This window comes from Carassius carassius, chromosome 13 (assembly GCF_963082965.1).
Source record: "Carassius carassius chromosome 13, fCarCar2.1, whole genome shotgun sequence".
NCBI classification, from domain to species: domain Eukaryota; kingdom Metazoa; phylum Chordata; class Actinopteri; order Cypriniformes; family Cyprinidae; genus Carassius; species Carassius carassius.
The window spans coordinates 26,057,052-26,076,415 of record NC_081767.1 but is presented as its reverse complement, the minus strand read 5'-3'; the positions used below and the strand labels follow the sequence as shown (position 1 = coordinate 26,076,415).

At 36.0% G+C, this 19,364-nt stretch overlaps 1 protein-coding gene across 2 annotated transcripts; it reads left to right on the top strand.

Moving 5' to 3' along the window:
- Window positions 1–437: 437 nt before the first annotated feature.
- On the top strand, window positions 438–17,516 carry LOC132156228 (diphosphoinositol polyphosphate phosphohydrolase 3-beta-like). Of its 2 annotated transcripts, none has more exons than XM_059565136.1 (5): window positions 438–1,040; window positions 6,981–7,091; window positions 14,293–14,337; window positions 14,528–14,615; window positions 16,840–17,516. In XM_059565136.1, exons 1-5 carry the CDS (start codon window positions 813–815, stop codon window positions 17,043–17,045), a joined length of 678 nt encoding a protein of 225 aa, XP_059421119.1. In that variant the 5' UTR covers window positions 438–812; the 3' UTR covers window positions 17,046–17,516. The 2 variants fall into 2 exon arrangements, with proteins under 2 accessions (XP_059421119.1, XP_059421120.1); XM_059565137.1 differs by having other exon boundaries at window positions 439–1,040; window positions 14,531–14,615.
- The last annotated feature ends 1,848 nt before the right edge of the window (window positions 17,517–19,364 follow it).

The window sequence follows — 19,364 nt, the reverse complement described above, 5'->3', positions numbered from 1 at the left end:
TTGATCATTACTACAAACCAACCTGAAGTGATCATGCAGATTTATTTCACAAGTTCCACCAAGCACATCTAGTTGTAATTATCATTCATTATTTTATTAAATTATCATTCACGTCGTAAACAGTACGTTTCGATTGTGTCAGTTCAGCAGTTCGACTTTTAAAGTAGGCTACTCGAATCCACGCCTCACAGGTCGAAACTGTCGGAAAGAGGGTTTGAGGTGCGTTAAGTTTTTGATTTATTCAGTCCGTCGTATAATCTAAACGTTCAGTCATGCTTTGTGAAACAGTTCAGCATCGAAGAGTTAAAATAATGAATTATTAAAATGAAAATGTGCTCTTTCTTCACACTCTTACATGAACCGTATTACACGGTTACCAGCAGATGGCGCCAGAACAACCACCTCAATCTGTTATAACGCTGCAGCGTGGCTTTTTTCTCTAGCGTTACTTTGAATCAGTCACTGTCATTTGTATTAAAATGATAGTGATGCAGCATTTTTTTTATTATTCTACTCCCTTAAAGCGCTCGTGAATCAATTTCATCCTTCGACCGTCGGCTGGAGTGATGTCTCATTCATATTTTCAAAAAGGGAAACGCCTATCTGTTGATGGTATCTTGGGTTTTTAACGCGGATCCTATTGCAGCTGATTTAAGGCGACTGCGCAGAGCTCGAGAGCCGCAGCAGAGGAGTCTCCACACAGCACTAAGCAGCCACCATGGTCAAGACGAGAACACCCCAACTCACAATCTCCGCTGTCACGAGAGGAATAATGTCTTCAACGTGAGGCACTTCTTATAAATGCAAACTGTATGATCAACCTGGAAAATCTGGAACGACTTTCAGCTCTTGGCCTGAAAGGCAGTTGCGTTGCGCGTAGGATCCAAAACCTAGGCAACCGAGAAAACTTGCATTGTTGTTTTGTCCGGAGAAAACCCCACATGATGAAATTTAAGCCCAATCAGACAAGGACTTATGACGGAGAGGGCTTCAAAAAACGAGCAGCGTGTCTGTGTTTCAAGAACGATCGGGAGGACGAGGTAAAGCTGAGAAAAGTGCGAAAGTGCTTGGTGCTTTACATTTACTAAGTTACTTCTACTGTCGCCTACAGAGACGTCAAAAATAGATATTTCAAGCTGTTTTTTAATTGCATTCTTTGTTGCTAACTTATCGACTATATATTTCATGATGCAATGAGTCCTTTTATTAAAATAAGCCAACCAACAGTGACTAGTCGTTGGATGCTAGTGCTTTTTCGGTGACACTTCACAATAAGGTCCATTAATTAAACTTAGTCAATAACTGTTAAATTGTTAGTTCATGTTAACAAGTGCAACCTAATCCACTAGTGGCAAGTGTCAACTCAATTAGGTAGTGACTAGTAACGTTTCCACTGCAACTTTGCCATTTAATTTTGTATCAATATGTGGTTCAGATATAAACTCAACTATTAACTTGGCCTAATCCAGTTAACTGGTTCTATTCAATATTTTTTACATTTTTTTTCTTAGTTACTAATATATTACTTGTATTTAAACTAGTGATTAGTATTCCCATTTGTTACTTGTAACATTTCTCAGTTGCTATTTAGTTACTGTTGCTATTTAAATTATGACTAATCAAAATGGCTGTTCATGTATTGTACAAATAATATTATACTAGTTAGATAAAAAAAACATGCTGGTAGTACTATAAAAGCTGGAATACCAGTTATTAATAATATTAAAAATAAGGGCATCACAAGAATAAGATTACATTTTTTAACATGAACTAACAATGAAAAATACTAAATGGTTTTTATTAATCTGTTCATTTTAATTTCAAGATTTAATAATAATTTTTTTAAATCAAAAGTTGTATTTAATGGACTAGAACTAACATGATCTATCATTAACTAACCCTAACTAAAGGAACCTTGTTGTAAAGTGTAACCATAATAAGTAATAGCAGCATAAACATAAATACTAGTATGTTAAGGACAGAATGTTAAAACGGCTTGCCAGACTTCATCCTTTTTTAACTACTTAAAGTAAATACGCTCTTGACTACACCCAAGTGAAATCACAATGATAAGACTCTTATCTAATTCATGATTCATGGATAGAAATATGCGTGGAGGACTGATGGCAGGTGTTATAAATGTAATCAATGAGATCAGCTCACTAAAGCCAGCAGTGAGCTTTATGCTTGAGTAATGACAGCTGTCCACAACAGGTAGCAACTGACCTTCTGCTTAAGACATGATACTGTATCTCCTCCAGATCAAAACTCACAGCTGTCACCCATTCTCCAGTTTAATATTTTCATGGTTTTTGCTGTTTAAGCTATATGTATACTGTTTTGTGGTCTATATAAGAGTGAGATTAAGGAACACAATGTTTTTAACCAGCAGGGTTGTTGCCTTATCTTTTTAAATGTACCTTATCAGCCTCTGATAGTATAGGATTTTATTTTCATAGAGCTGGTTTGATTGGTCTGCCACAGGTTTGCAAAGTATTTATTAAAAAGACAGACTCAGTTTAACTATAGATGCTATATTTAGTACATACTCAAGGTTTTATGATTGTTAGGCAGAAGTTTGACAATTATACAACAAAATGTCTAAATGATAGTTATAAAGTTGAAAAAAGATCATCTAAATCACCCAAATATGAATCATTTGCATAATTTACCTGTATTACTTTTAGAAAGGAAAGCACAAATAAAATCTATTCTTCTGCTTGACCTGATTATTCATCACCTGTAACATTTTGCGACCTCCTCGAAAGTAGGTTCTGCTTAGACTAAAAATACTGTCTGTTATGAAATGTGTCAGTCACAGTCGAGGTGTTCTTGACTTCTGAGATGAGGGCTTGACCTGATGTGCAGTGCCCTCAGAAATGACAGGAAAATGCTGGTGCATACACAAATACTCCCCCATAGATGTCTTCTTTCCCTTATATGAACTTGAAATTGACCAGATCATTGTATTTTTAATTACGAAGTACTACTAAAGCTGTCGGATGTTTGATTACATACGACATGTTGAGGCATAGGAGCTTCAGATCCTGAATATTCCGCATTGCAACAGGACCTGGTCTCCCAGGTCTCTCCTCCATGTGATTAGCATTGAGAGGGGGAGGAGAAGAGGTAAGTTACGCTATGTTCTGAGGCTCCAAGTGACCTATCAGCAGCAATTTATAGAACCAGAATGACAGCGCTCACTGTCCCCTGACGGATTCCTTTTCCCACTTTTTTGATCAGGCTTTTTCCAACAATTGGTTGCTGTTTTGAGGTTTTGTTCATCCTCCTCTTTGATAAGAATTGTACTTCTTTTTTGTGTATTTCTATTTACTCCTGATCATTTTTATAGTTGAGTATAGGAACTCGCTCTGCTGTGGACGTCAGTACATTCCTGTCATAGTGATAGTTAGCCGAGTACAAGCGACAACAAGCACATCCTTGAGAAGTGCACTAGTGCAGTCCTTCAGCTCTACGAAAAGATATCTCAAAGACCCATAAAAATAATAATAGCTTAATGTTTACATTTTTGTAAGAAAGTAAAAACAAGGTATGCTCACTCATGTGCTTATGTTGTATTAAGAAATGCATAGTGTGCTGCAGCAATAATAATTACGATATTCCAATGATTAAATCTGTGGGATTTTTAGCTCGATTTGTGATTGAAACAATGTTACATAAACATGATTTAAGGACTTTTCACTGTCACTCTCTTGAGAGTGTGGTTTATATGAGTCTTTACAATCAGAAAGAATACTGCTGATACAGTGCATTTGTAAAATGTGTTTGTGTTTTTGGTTTGAGCCACTGTCATTCTCTCACCCACTTATGGCTTTTATTGAATTTGGTGGCTTTGAGTCTTTGGATGGAGTTGTCCTAAACATAAGTAGATTCTATAACGTCAGGTATTGTGTAAGTATAGTGATCTGCAGTGATTTCGGGTCTACCATGAGAACCACATTTTACTGCAGTTTTTGAATTGTCAAGCTGAGCAGACTGGTTCGATAACAGTAATGGCAGAGTAGCACTGGAGTAGTCATAGCAATGTCCCGTTAAATGCAAACATGATACAGTAGACTGAACCTGAACAATGACCCTTAAAACAATCAGAATTTAACAGCACTCTGTTGCGTGCTGTACGTGACTGATTTTTAGCCGTAACGGTTTCCTCCTTTGGCTTGTGAGCTTTACCTTTTAAACTTGCAAATAGTGAGAGTGAAAGGTACACTAGCAACTGGAAGTTCATGGGTTTGATTCCCAGGAACACACACATGACGTGTCATTCCACTGTAAGAAGTTGCACAATATTTGTGAATCTTGTAATACTTTGTGTAATCTAGTCCACAAATAGATCCATAGAGATTCCTGAAACCTCAAAAACAGTCCTGACCCTGATGCCTGTCGTGACTGGAAGACAGGCACTGTCTGCTGGTGTGAAAGGATTCACGCTATCTTCGGTCGTGTTTATGACGAAAGTCAACACGTGGCCCTCAGACTCATGCTGGGATTTAACATGCACTTCATCTTGAGTGTCAGTGGGACTTTGAACTGGGTCAGTGTGTCAGTAGATGCTTAGCATTATGAGTGATTTCCAGTGATAAAGCTAATTCATCTTTGCATTATAGGGGAAAGACTAATGATATTATCTGATATTAATTGTTTAGACAATGTCATTCCGAAGAATATGCTGTTTGTTTGTTTTAAAGGTAGAAGTCATAGAAATTGTTATCCATTTATTTTGGCTTTCAGACAGTCCTTGATTCAGAAGGTTTACTTTATCCTTGATTTTGAACGTCGTTAGCTGCTAGATTTCTCTATTAATTGTTGGATCGTGTACCATTCAGAACTGGATCGAGAATGCTTTTAAATTCTAATATTAAAATTCTAATATTAAAGCTAAAACCATAAAAACATTTGATGCTGAAAAAAAAAACATTAACTGAAATAAAATTTTAATATATATTTAATTCAGTTACTTGATACTCAAATAACTCAAACTAAAAGTGAAATAAATTATAAAATGTATATAGATGTTTTTTTTTTTTTTTTTTTTTTTTTAACAAATGATAGTGAAGATAAAAAAAGCCAAAAATGTATAAAAAATAAAATCTAATAAAATATATTAATAAAAACTATAATAGTACTTCAGTCATACTAAAGTAATTTTAAGTGAGGTGACAAAAAAGATACTTTTAATTTGAATTTGATTTGGAATGGATTGCAAAATTTGACATTTTAAAGAGTTTCATTTTTGAATTGACACAAATGTTATATATGTATATGTTTGAAATGCCAACTGTAGGAATGCCAGTTGTGGTCATTTAATTTATTAATTTAATAATTTGTGTTTAATTTTATATACATTTTCTATCACATTTTATGAATTTATGTTTATTAATACTTTAACTTTTATGTTATGGATATGGTGGAAGACATTTCCCAGTATGCTCTAATATACTCTGTGTAATATATAATACAAATATCCACATTTATTGAACTCTATTTAATATTACAGCCACAGATGCTGTAATGTATAAGAGTTTGAAACCGTAGTGCTACCATGCTTCCATAATGAGCTACTGCGATTCCACTGCATTACTCTCACTGAATGCAGTCACACTCCAGTATTCTTCTAGAAGGCAATCGTATATCTGTGGAATCACTTCTTATAAATAAACTACCAGCAACAGCTGCCTCAGCCATAGTGACAGATTCAGTCTGCTCCGAGTCAAGCTCTGTTTTGGGGTATGAATTGTGGGAGCAGAAACAGCTGCGACCGGACCAGGTGACCATGAGAGATGTGGAGAAATCATACAGGTTCAGTCTTTACATTTCAAAGTCATCGCATTAGATTGGGAAAACCTAAAAATCGGTATGCCAGCTAAAGCAGGTTCAGTGAGCTGTTAAGAAATAAAAACATTAAAATGCTGCATCATAATACAGAATGCAGGAGGCAATTAGTGTTAAGGTTGCTTAAATTCTAGTGCCCGTTCATTCCAGTAAGCAGTCAATATTATGTTATGTAAATGAATATATCTAAGCCATAAGGATAACAAACAGATGCAGTTGTAATTAATATAGATTTCAGTGAAAAACATTGGATTTGCTCTCTTAACTTTTTTGTAAGTGCATGATCAAACTTGCGATTGTCTTTTATCAGACATCCGTCAGACCTAGCAGCCCCATAACAACCGCTCAGAAAACCCTAGAAACTTTTTAGCACCTTAAAGGATTCGTTCACCCCAAAATGAAAATTTGTTTTTAATTTATTCACCCTCAAACTAGCCAACAACAGTAAAAATGATTTTTAGCTAAAAACCATGATGGTCCTCAGTGATTCATAATGCAAGTCAACAGCTGCCGTCACTTTGAGAGTATTAAAAAAAGCATATAAAATGAATACCAGTGGCTCTTGACGATATATTGAAGTGAAACAGTCGGTCTGTGCAAGAAAATTAATATTATTTACAACATTATTACTTGTTAACCATAGCCTCAGGCAAACTGAGAAGTCTGATTATTTTAGACGGTGTGTTTCAGTGAAATGGTTCAAATAACTGAGCCACGCAATGATGTAAAGTATACACGGTTATATTATTAAAGCAGCAAATAACCATCTCTTTAAATTGTTTTGGACCCCATTGACTTTCATTATATGAACAGAAACCGTTAAAACGATCTTCAAAACGTCTTCTTTTGTGTTCCACAGAAACAAAGTCATCCAGTAAATGATGTCAGAAATTTCATGGTTTTGGTTGTACTATCACTTTAAATTCAATGTAATTTCCACAGTACATGTTGAGGCAGTCGTTAGAGTGCCAGGAAGGTTTATCAGATGGATGGTATTTTTGCAGATTGATGTTCTGTGAGCAGCATCAGGTTAGACTAGTTATGTAATCAAGATGTTCTGACAAAGTGTTGATGAGCATTTGGATTTGGACTATCTGACTAAGCTATTTTTGCAATTATGTGTGTGGCAGGTTTTGCTTGTTAGCAGCAGTCGACATCCAGATCAGTGGATCGTTCCAGGTGGAGGGATGGAGCCAGAAGAGGAGCCTGGAGGAGCTGCAGTTCGAGAGGTCTATGAGGAGGTGAGCTCTGTTCTCAAAATGCTTCTACCTGCTCCTCAGATAGAGGAGTTTTGAAAGATTTGAATGATCCAACAACATTGCTATTGAATACCTTGTTAATCATAGTTATATATATTTTTGTGTTTGCATTTGAGTTTATTGAATTACCTTGCATGGCTATAGACTCCGCCTAAAAAGGTCGCATTTGCAACCAAAAATATTATAGGGGTCATATGATGCGATTTCAATTTTTCCATTCTCTTTGGAGTGTTACAAGCTCTTGGTGCATAAAGAAGATCTGTGAAGTTGCAAAGACTAAAGTCTAAAAACAAATAGATATATTCTTTATAAATTTAAGTCAACCACACCCCCCTAAAATGGCTCGTTCTAACACGCCCCCACATCTCTAAGATGAATTGATTAGGAGCCCAAACTACACTGAATAGCCAAGTGATGCTGTCATAAATATGGTCCGTGATATTGGCACGTATTAATCATCAATTATTTGTGACTGTAAAGTTCTGAATTTGGAAAAGACGTTTAGTTCCCACTTTAAGTCAACCTTAGTTCCCAGGACATCTGCAAATGGATTAAAATGCTGACGCTGTAAAAGGAGGAGAGGCATAAACACAAGACAGTATGACTGAAATATTAAGTATGACTGTAAAGACTGTAAAAAAAAATAAAACATTTATTCCGTGGCACTTAAAAAAATTATTTGGCGCCTAGTTTTGTTTCTTATAGGAGCGAATAGCTCCTTAAGTGATTCTTATTTATTTTTTCTGGAGCCCTGCCATGTAAAGGTCTGTTAAAGACAATGGTGGGATCAGAAATCTCTCAATTAAGCACCTTCCAGAGATAATTTAATCATAAATCCACCTACATTGCCTTTCAAGTGTTTGAGGTCACAAAGTTTTTTTTTTTTTTTTTTTATGTATTCAGCAAGGACACATCTGATAAAACATTCTGATAAAACATTCTATCAATAAACAAGTAAAGTAAAATAATAATGTTATAAAAGAGTTTGAATGAATGCAATTCTTTTAAATCATTATATTTATCAAAGGATTAAAAACATATATAGAATAGACAGTTATTTAAATTGTAATTTATTTATGTTTAATGTTATTTTCAACTTTACTTTTTTTATTGTATTTTTATCAAATAAATTCAGCCTTGGTGCACTTACGCGAAAACATAAAAAAAATTCCAATCTCCAATCTTTTTTAATAAAACAAGTTAGCAAGAACTATTTATATGACTTAAATGTTTTAGTGATTTAGCAAGAATCACACATTATCTGTTGATTATCTCTGAGTTATGTATTTATGAGTGTAAAATGTCTTCACTGATTTACTGAGGTGGGGTTGCATCATCAGGTGGTCTGTAGGGTAATGTTGGTCCCTCAGGTTTTTAAGAGGGCTGTTGGCAGTTCCAGGGTCCTTAATGAGGCCTTGCTGTACTGTAGTGCTGGGTGTTTACTTTACCAGCATATAGACCTTGCTCATGTTCCAGTGAGTTATGAGTTGCAGCTGTCCCAATCTTATCACCAGGATATTTTTTTGCTTTGCACTATGTATACTGCTTATTGCATACTTAGCAGTATATACTATATGCTGCATACTATTTTTAAAAAAGTAATATGTGACACTGTATAGCAGGTTACAACCAATCATCATCTTGGTAAGCCAAGTTTTAATCCATTTATGGAAAAATTTCTTAAACTTAGTCAAATAATGACTAAAATAATACGTAATAATAATACGGTAAAGGGATTGTTCATCCAAAAATGGACATTGTCAAATTATAAATTCATCATGCTATTCTAAACCTATATGACTTTCTTTCTTTTGTGGAATATAAAGGAAGATTTTTTGTTCATACAATAAAAGTCAATAGGGTCGAATGTTTTGGACCCAATTTACAGACAAAAACAGTTGTTTTTAATATTTGGGTGAACTTTCCATTGAATATTAAAAACCTACTCCTCTATATTCATCTGTTTAAATGTGTTTTATGCAATTCAATTATCCATTAAAATGCCATTGAATCCTCTCATCCACACTCCATTCCATTCGGTTTTGCCAACACCTTTGACTCAACTGTTACAGATATCAGAATGAGAGTTATGGTTATGTGATACCTGCAGCACCCTATAGATTCCTCAGTCATCATTCACAATATGCGCATGAGCCCATTTTCTGTCATCTTCAATTTAAATTAATCTTTTCATATCCACCTCAGCTAATGGTTATGTTGTTCGTTTCAAAGATGCGCTGTGTCATGACATTGAAGGACCATCCTAGAGGTTGCCAAGAGGGTAATTTTTTGACAGCTGTGAAGCATTACAGTGACATTTAGAAACTGTGTCCTGCTACCGTTGGCCTCAACCATCTGAAATGTACAGTCGTGGCCAAAAGTTTTGAGAATTACATAAATATTAGTTTTCAAAAAGTTTGCTGCTAAACCGCTTTTAGATCTTTGTTTCAGTTGTTTCTGTGATGTACTGAAATATAATTAGAAGCACTACATACGTTTCAAAGGCTTTTATCAACAATTACATGACATTTATGCAAAGAGTCAGTATTTGCAGTGTTGGCCCTTCTTTTTCAGGACCTCTGCAATTCGACTGGGCATGCTCTCAATCAACTTCTGGGCCAAATCCTGACTGATAGCAACCCATTCTTTCATAATCACTTCTTGGAGTTTGTCAGAATTAGTGGGTTTTTGTTTGTCCACCCACCTCTTGAGGATTGACCACAAGTTCTCAATGGGATTAAGATCTGGGGAGTTTCCAGGCCATGGACCCAAAATTTCAACATTCTGGTCCCCGAGCCACTTAGTTATCACTTTTGCCTTATGGCACGGTGCTCCATCATCCTGGAAAATGCATTGTTCTTCACCAAACTGTTGTTGGATTGTTGGAAGAAGTTGCTGTTGGAGGGTGTTTTGGTACCATTCTTTATTCATGGCTGTGTTTTTGGGCAGACTTGTGAGTGAGCCCACTCCCTTGGATGAGAAGCAACCCCACACATGAATGGTGTCAGGATGCTTTACTGTTGGCATGACACAGGACTAATGGTAGCGCTCACCTTTTCTTCTCCGGACAAGCCTTTTTCCAGATGCCCCAAACAATCGGAAAGGGGCTTCATCGGAGAATATGACTTTGCCCCAGTCCTCAGCAGTCCATTCACTATACTTTCTGCAGAAGATCAATCTGTCCCTGATGTTTTTTTTTTGGAGAGAAGTGGCTTCTTTGCTGCCCTTTTGACACCAGGCCATCTTCCAAAAGTCTTCGCCTCACTGTGCGTGCAGATGCGCTCACACCTGCCTGCTGCCATTCCTGAGCAAGCTCTGCACTGGTGGCACTCCGATCCCGCAGCTGAATCCTCTTTAGGAGACGATCCTGGCGCTTGCTGGACTTTCTTGGACGCCCTGAAGCCTTCTTTACAAAAATTGAACCTCTTTCCTTGAAGTTCTTGATGATCCTATAAATTGTTGATTTAGGTGCAATCTTAGTAGCCACAAAATCCTTGCCTGTGAAGCCATTTTTATGCAACGCAATGATGGCTGCACGCGTTTCTTTGCAGGTCACCATGGTTAACAATGGAAGAACAATGATTTCAAGCATCACCCTCCTTTTAACATGTCAAGTCTGCCATTCTAACCCATTCAGCCTGACATAATGATCTCCAGCCTTTTGCTCGTCAACATTCTCACCTGAGTTAACAAGATGATTACTGAAATGATCTCAGCAGGTCCTTTAATGACAGCAATGAAATGCAGTGGAAAGGTTTTTTTGGGATTAAGTTAATTTCCATGGCAAAGAAGGAATATGCAATTCATCTGATCACTCTTCATAACATTCTGGAGTATATGCAAATTGCTATTATAAAAACTTAAGCAGCAACTTTTCCAATTTCCAATATTTATGTAATTCTCAAAACTTTTGGCCACGACTGAACATGTCCCAGAGGTTCAAGAGTCACGATATTTGGATGCTTGTGGTTGCCTAATTTGAATTCAGCTTAATTACTGCAGTTAGTGTGTTTTTTTTTAAGTGAAATTAATTATGGTGTCCCAAACTAATAGTGGCATTTACAGTAGAGCTAGACATGCTATCTGACTGTATAATAAAATAAATAGGTAAATTTTACATGCTTTTTTACTTATTCTTTTAACATGCTGAATTCAATTCAATCAGTTCAAATCAGATGGTACAGTTTTTTAATTTCAGTTAACTTAAGCATAATTGCATAATACTAAAAAACTTGCACATCTAAGCCATATCTTGCCTATTTCAATGTTATCCTTCATGCACAAGACTGTATTTTTACTTCGAGGGATTTATATGTTACATAATGGTTTAAAAGGTGTAACTCAAGCCATTCGAGTGTTAAAGAGACCCTGGAGGAGACCATAAACCTGTCTGTGAATTACGACATGCTGCTGAATATGGCAACACTCGTGGGATCCAAACTACTTCCCCCAGGGGCTTTGCCAGGGGTGGGATGTCCCAAAGATCTTGGCATTTTTAAAGCCGGCTGCTTGCAAGGAGGAAACCTACATTTTATTTTTATTTTTATTTATTTATTTTACATTTAGTTTAAAGGATTAGTTCATTTCCAGAATAAAAATGTCCTGATAATTTTCTCACCCCAATGTCATCCAAGATGTTCATGTCTTTCTTTCGTTAGTCACAAAGAAATGAAGGTTTTTGAGGAAAACATTTTTCTCCATATAATGGACTTCAATCGGCTGAAGACCTTTCCAGTGCGATTACATGATGCATGTATTGCAGTCACACATCGCAGCACAAGTGCAAGATGTGCATTTGTGATTAAAAAGCATATACATTTTTATTTCATTTTAAGAAAATGACATTGTTTTGCTAAATGAGACCCCTATTCCTCAGCTGGGGTGTTGTAGAGTCCTTTGAAGCTGCAATAAAACTGCAATTGGGACCTTCAGCCTATTGGCCACCATTGAAGTCTATTATACAAAGAAAAATTCTGGAATGTTTTCCATAAAAACCTTAATTTTTTTGCGACTGAAAACAGAAAGACGTGAACACATGGATGACATGGGGGTGAGTAAGTTATCAGGAAATTCTGATTCTGAACTAATCCTTTAAGAATAATCTAAAAAATTGGTTACTTTTGTCATGTTTAATGTAGACTGGTCAAAACTGTGGAGTTGACTTCATGAAAAGTTTAAATTTGGTCCTTTTCCAGCTGATAGAATGAAAGTTGCTGTTTGCTTCTAGGGTTTGTCTAGAGCAATGCACATGTCATGTGACCGTAGGGGTGGGCGATATCTCGATATTTAAAATATATTGAGATATTTTTTAAACACGATATGGATTTTGACATATCGTATATATCGATATATTGTTTTTTATTTAATTCTGAATCCGTCACTTTGTTTGTTTTCCTTCTCTGTGCTGTGCTCGCCCCCACCTCCTTGATTTTGTCCCCCCTCCCCTCGCGTGTACATAACTAGTCAAAATAAAAAGTCTAAAAATAGGACAACTGGCTCCATTATATGGAGATACTTCGGTTTTAAGGCGTAGGGCGAACGGTAGGCAGATGTTTACTGTAGGGCCCAATGATTTCCGCGACGCAGAGAACGCGGACGGAATCGCAGAATCCGGTCATAAAAACGGAATTTAATGTTTAACGTGGAATGTCACAGAATTTGTCAAATTTTGAATGAATTAATCAAAAGCACTTACATCAAATCGCGATATGGACTAATATCTGCAAATATTAACCTGGAAAAGTCAATTTAAATATGAATCCTGCATGTTCTGCATGTCTGTGTTAATGAATGGCGCAGAAGTGCGTCTTCATTGACTAAACACACGGAAGCGTGCGTGACGCTCGCGCTGATTTCAGCGTCTTTCCTCTCACTTAATAAAGACGTGAACACATGAACAACATCTCCAGAACTGCACTGAGAGTCACTCCTTAAGCATCTGACCGTTTGATTTGAGTAAAACTAGCGTCATATCACATCATAGACTGTAGTATCACATACACAGAACTGTAAAGGTAAACCCGTCAAAATAAAAGTATTTGCCAGAAATCTATTACTATTGTTCAGCAGAATGTACATAGCCCACTACTACTACTATTAAAATGAAACGAACATAATTTTCTAAGGAATAATCACACAACATTTCTTCAATGATTTATTTTTAATAGTAAATCCCCTTTGTTTACCAAAAAAAAGTTTGCTTAATTTTAAATAATTAAAAGATAAATTAAATGAATGTTTTATGCCTTCATTTGATAAGCAGAAAAATGTAAATATACAGAATTTCTGAAGGGAAAAAAACATTTCACATAAGGCTATTTTAAGATTTTTTTTTAACTATGTAATTAAGTTGTTTTTATGCATTTAAATAATTACACATGCTAAAACACAGAATTAGGTAACAATAAAACAAATGGTGAAGAAAAAAATAAAACGTTTCATAGGGCCCTAAACGTAATATTTGGCATATTTGTTTTTGCAGTAGTTTTTGGGGGGTTATTTTTCCTGTAAAGATATCGAGATATATATCGTATATCGAGATATATTTTTTGCTCCATATCGCCCAGCCCTATGTGACAGTGTAAGATGAGGACACGCAGAAGACAGAAATGCATTCAGGCGTAGACAGAATTTGTCATAGTCCCTGAAATCACCCCCTATTGTTTGTCAGTTTCTATTGTGAGTAGTCATATCAACCCAATTTGCAGGGTAAGCTCGGGCTGGTAAGGGCATTTCACATCGTCTGAATGAAGACATGATGTTCCCTTGTAAGCATTATGTTGTCCGGAAATCTCCTGTGTTGTGGAAACATGCAGCTCAGGTCTCCCGGATCAGTGAGCCTGGGCTAATGTTTTGGCCTGATGTGTCAGCATCGGCTGGTAGGGTTACAGAAATTTGGTGTGTTCATCTTCTTGTTAAGCTGCTGTTAACACTGATAGACACATGCTGCAGCTCATGTCATAGCTGAAGTCATTTCCTTTTTAAAGTGCCTTAAGCCCAACAAGCATCATTGATATATTTTGATGTCAGTGTGGCTTGTTAGAGGGAACAGAATTTTGAGTATTTTTGTTAGTTAATTCCATAACATTTCAGTATGATTTACAGTTTGGGGAAAAGGCTGGTGGGTTGGGATGAATATGAGTCTCTCTAATGTTTTTTTCTGTGTCTATTCCTGCTTAAACAGGCTGGTGTGAGGGGCACCCTTGGCAGGCTTCTGGGGGTGTTTGAGGTAAGACTGCCAAACTGCCTTATATAAAGAAAGACGTTACTTCAGCTTGTCTTAGCATGTCACTGATACTTAAATAAACAAGACTTTATTTCATAAGCATTCATATCTTCACACCTTCTCAATGCATGCTTTACTGCATTTCACACATTGTGTAGCCACGTGATAACTTTGTATTTCTCATTCTGTATAGCAGAACCAGGACAGCAAGCATCGGACCTACGTGTATGTGCTTACTGTTACAGAAACACTGGAAGACTGGGAGGACTCAGTCAATATTGGTGAGCTGATGTTACACGTGAGACTGCCTTCTGTGTGAATGATTTAGTTAGTCAGATTTATTCAGTTAATGGCTCAATGTGATTCATATTCACTAAAAACCAATTCGAAAGAGTCATTTGCTTGTGAATCGGATCACACTAGTTGCACTGTATGATTTTGACTCACTAAAAAGAAATAATTCATTCAGGAATCAGACTTCACTGATTGTCCTGTGTGTTTCGTGCTGTAGATTCAGTTCACTCACAGTTTCCACAAAAACATCAAATATCACATTTAACTTAAGTCTTCTAATAATTAAAAGAAATAAGAGACAAACTACAAGGTAAAACATTTGTTTTAAAATGTTAAAAAAAGTTTGGTTTCATTTTGTGGGACACAATGGAAGTAATAATGCAGAATTTCTAAAGAACTTTTCATCATGATGACTACAGTGAGAAAATCACCATGAAGGTAGTCTGACTCGTTTGTGATACTACAGTTCTTCTGAAGACCTATAATAGCTTTGTGTGAAAAACACAGACCAGAAATAGTCTGAAAAAGTTATTAAATAAAAACCCTTCTCAAATCTCAAAGTGACCTCTTCCCAAGTCTGCAGTAAATAAACAGGGGACTTTATTTCTGTGCAAACAGCTTAGTCTGGTAACAGTACAGAATTAAAATTTTTAGACAAGCTTCTCATAACCAGCTTGTTTCTTTTCCTGAGACACAACTGCTGATCTGTAAGCAGTTGCAAATATGGTGATTTGTATAACTATTTTACAAAGGACCAGGTATGTGGGTTAGCCACTTTAAACCTTTACTTACTGAATTTTTGTCGTCCGGAAGGATACACAGTAATGACATTTGCCCACAGACAGCGCAATTCAAAACTTGCACTATTTGTAGATGGTGAGGAAAGAAAAAAACTGGTAATCCTTCACTCCCAGCAGCCGTATAAATAGACTGAAGTTTATTCACAGGAAGGCGTGCTGTTAGCAGGGGCACAGTTGTTTTCCAGTTAGCGTCACTACACTCCCCTATCTCTGGCCTCGCTCCGCCTGTACCATAGTTTCGGCTGCCAAATAGGGCATCATAACCTCAATACACAGAGTAGAAATGGGTTTACTCGATACTGAGCTGAGTAGCAAATGCAAAAAAGGTCAATAGTCTCAAGGTAATGACCGTTAACCTTTCTGCATTTATGACATATTTAAAAATGCTTAAGGTAAATGTTTAAGTTTCAGCACTTTGTGAGAGACTGTTCTCAGGACTATAAATATAGTGGAATGATTGTCAGCCAGATGGTTGGGCAGCCAAACGTCTGACAAGTTCACAGTGAAGCTGACCCTTTGTACTGTATTTAAAATAAAGCTATACATTTTTTAACCTAGGCATAAAGTGTAGTTAATAGCAGTATGTCAGAAGTAAATGAAACTCTTGTGAATACAAAATGAAGTTTCAGTCTCCTCAGCCAATGGACAAATGTAATTACACTCTTAAAAATAAAGGTTCCAAAAGGGGGTCAAAAGAACCATGTTAGCTTCTCTAGAGAATCTTTCTTTTTTTAAAAAGTATAGTTCACCCAAAAATTAGAATTTGTTGAAAGTTTACTTGCCCTCAGGCCATCCAAGATGTAGGTGAGTTTGTTTCTTCATTAGATTTTGAAAATTTTTGCATTGCATCATTTGATTACCAAAGAATCCTCTGCAGTGAATGGGTGCCGTCAGAATGAGAGTTCAAACAGCTGATAAATCATCACAATAATCCACCAGTCTTGTGAAGTCCATCACCTGTTGTCCTCTTACATCAAAATCAATGGCACATTTGTTTAGAATGGTTTTGAACCTTTTTCACTTGTGAGTGCATATTTCTCTCTTTATTCAGAAGAGATGACTTTTTCACTGGAGAAAAAAGAAAGCAATATTTTGAAGTTGAAAACATCTTAATGATGAATTTGTTTTTTACAAACACGCATCTTTTCACATGGTGTTAATTGATGGTTATGATGCTTTAATCAGCTTTTTGAACTCCCATTATGATGGCACCCATTCACTGCAGAGGATCCAATGTGCAATGAAAATGTTCAATGGCTTTTAAAGGTTCTTAATGGAAGCATGGATTCCAATATGAAGGAGCTTTTATTTTTAAGAGTGCACTGTTGTTTATGCAGGCAAATAGTTTGTATTAGGTTTTAGTTGGTTTTAGTGTTGCAAGATGCTATTAAAATTATAAAATGTTTTGCAGGTCGGAAACGGAAATGGTTCAAGATCGACGAGGCGATCCGGGTGCTACAGTGCCACAAACCTTTCCATGCAGAATATCTCCGTAAACTCACTCCTCGCTGCGGCCCTATGAACGGCAACACTCAGGAGCCAGTGAACACGGTTGACAACACCCCCCTCCATCAGACAGCCTCACATGACTGTGGACGGCCCCGTTTGCACAGATAGAACTTCCACCAGAGGGCATCGATGCAAGGGAAACTTAGACTGGAATGGGAAAGACAGTTGTGCATGTATAATTTCAATGTTTACTATTTGAACCTCTTTTTTTTAAGTGTAGAAACCAAAGGCTTGTTATGAAATGCCTGCTGGTTTCTAGGTCAATATGAACAAGGAGAGTTATTTTCATAAATTTTCATTTGTAAACGTGCATTTCAAGCCAAACAAGTTGAAGTTATTTGAAGAACGTGATGTTAAGTATTAAGTGCAGATCGATGGAGACGATAGCCATGATGGACATTTTGGAAATATTATTTTGACATTTTGGAAGACTGATGGATGTGCCAAGGTTTGACTAAATTTTTTTTTTTTTTTTTTTTAGAAAGGATATTTAGGATTGTCTTTTGAAATGCTGTCTATTTATATCTAATAGATAACTAGGCATATTTGTTAGGTATTGGGTATATACAAATTCTTGATGAACCAAATAAGAAAACAATTCAATAAAATCATGAATTATAGAATATATAAATAGTTTAAAAGAATATTTGGGCTGCTTTCGATTTTTTTAGATGCCTTCATCACAGATATCTACCTGTAATATAGGTTTAACATGCTGTGAACTTGAAGGTCTTTTCACAGTTCGGTCTTAAATGTGAATTTGCCACATTAAATGGTGCAATCTGATCTCTCATCTTTCTATTTGCACATAAAGGTTTAATTTTCCATCTCCTGACAGAAGAACTACTTTTGAGCCACTGTCTCTTTAAGACAATATGGCATTTGATAAAATGTGAACATATGTTTCTGGTGTCAATGGTTCATAAAAAAACTATGGAATTTTATACTGATTATATATTGCCTGAAAGGATATTCTGAATATTTCAGAAAAAGAGAAGGCAAACACCCAATGTTAACCCTAATCTATCTTGTCAAACCAGAGTTTTCAAAAAGTGCAATATACATGTATTGTGCAAATACTAACAATTCACACTTCAAAAAAAAAATCGATCTTTAAATAGCTGAGGAATTTAATTTAATTTTGCATACTATTTTGTTCCACTGGGGCCTTTGCAATCTTCCATAATATATATTTTTTGTCAGTGAACTTAATGTGGAATTCACTGAATGAGATGGAATATGTTGCCAAACTGTTTTATTAAGACTGTAAATGGTAAACAAGCATACTTATCTTTCCCCAGAGGGAAGATTGCATGTTAGGTTGTAAATATGTTTTAATATTAAAAATGTTAGCTTCTGCCTAAGTAGTTTATTTAGTATTTTGAGTCTCAGTTTGTTTTAGACAGGATTAAATGATTGTACTGCTAAAAACACAGGCACCTAAGCTCTTTACTTGTTGATCAGTGAGGCTTTATGAACACCATTTAATATGTTAAAGATTACGGTATTAGAATGTCCCCTATGTGATTTGACAGAAATGACAAAAATGTTTTTGCTTGTCTTTGGAAAAGTAGTAATACCCTGAAAACCTTTGAACAAAATAAACCCATCTTTGTGCTCTAAAGTTGGAATGATCTATGTAGTTGGTTTTGATTGGGGACAACAAGAAGTCAACAGGGAAAAAATTATTACGAAATACAGTCGTGGCCAAAAGTATTGGTAAATATGATCAAAGAAGGCTGTGAAAATTGATCTGCATTGTTAATCCTTTTGATATTTTATTTACAAAAATTCACAAAAATGTATAATTTCATTGGATAATAATTTAAAATGGGGGGAAATATCATTATGAAATAAAGGTTTTTCTCAAATACCTGTTGGACACAATTATTGGCACCCCTAGAAATTCTTATGAGTAAAATATCTCTGAAGTATATTCCCATTCATATTCACAATTTTGAGCAATCCAGCATGATTATAAACATGAAATCATCCAGCTCTGGCTTCCTGTTTCACAGAAATATAAAGAGGAGGGAAAACAAAGTCCAAATTCCTTTAATCATCATCCATCACAATGAGAAAAACCAAAGAATATATTTCTGATGTGCAGCAAAAGATAATTGAGCTTCACAAATTGGTGAAGTGACTTTAAGAAAAGAGCTAGAGCAGTGAAAATTACCATTTCCACCATCAGGGCAATAATTAAGAATTTCCAACCAACAGAAAATTTTACAGAACTGCCTGGAAGAGCACGTGTGTCTATATCGCCCTAATGTGCGGTGAGAAGAGTTTGAGTAGCTAAAGACTCAGGAGGCTATTCGAAATTCTTTATGGGAAGCGTATTCATGGCATCATACCTTACTACGGTATATTTATCTGGTTTTCGAATACGTGTTTACTTCAACAATGTTTGTAATGTTGAGATTT

Bases quoted from the DNA above. Each gene is read 5' to 3' on its own strand.
- LOC132156228 (XM_059565136.1), top strand. From the start codon at position 813: ATGATCAACCTGGAAAATCTGGAACGACTTTCAGCTCTTGGCCTGAAA. The intron at 1,041-6,980 runs GTAAAGCTGAGA...TGTGTGTGGCAG, and splicing joins AGAACGATCGGGAGGACGAG to GTTTTGCTTGTTAGCAGCAG. The intron at 7,092-14,292 runs GTGAGCTCTGTT...CTGCTTAAACAG, and splicing joins TTCGAGAGGTCTATGAGGAG to GCTGGTGTGAGGGGCACCCT.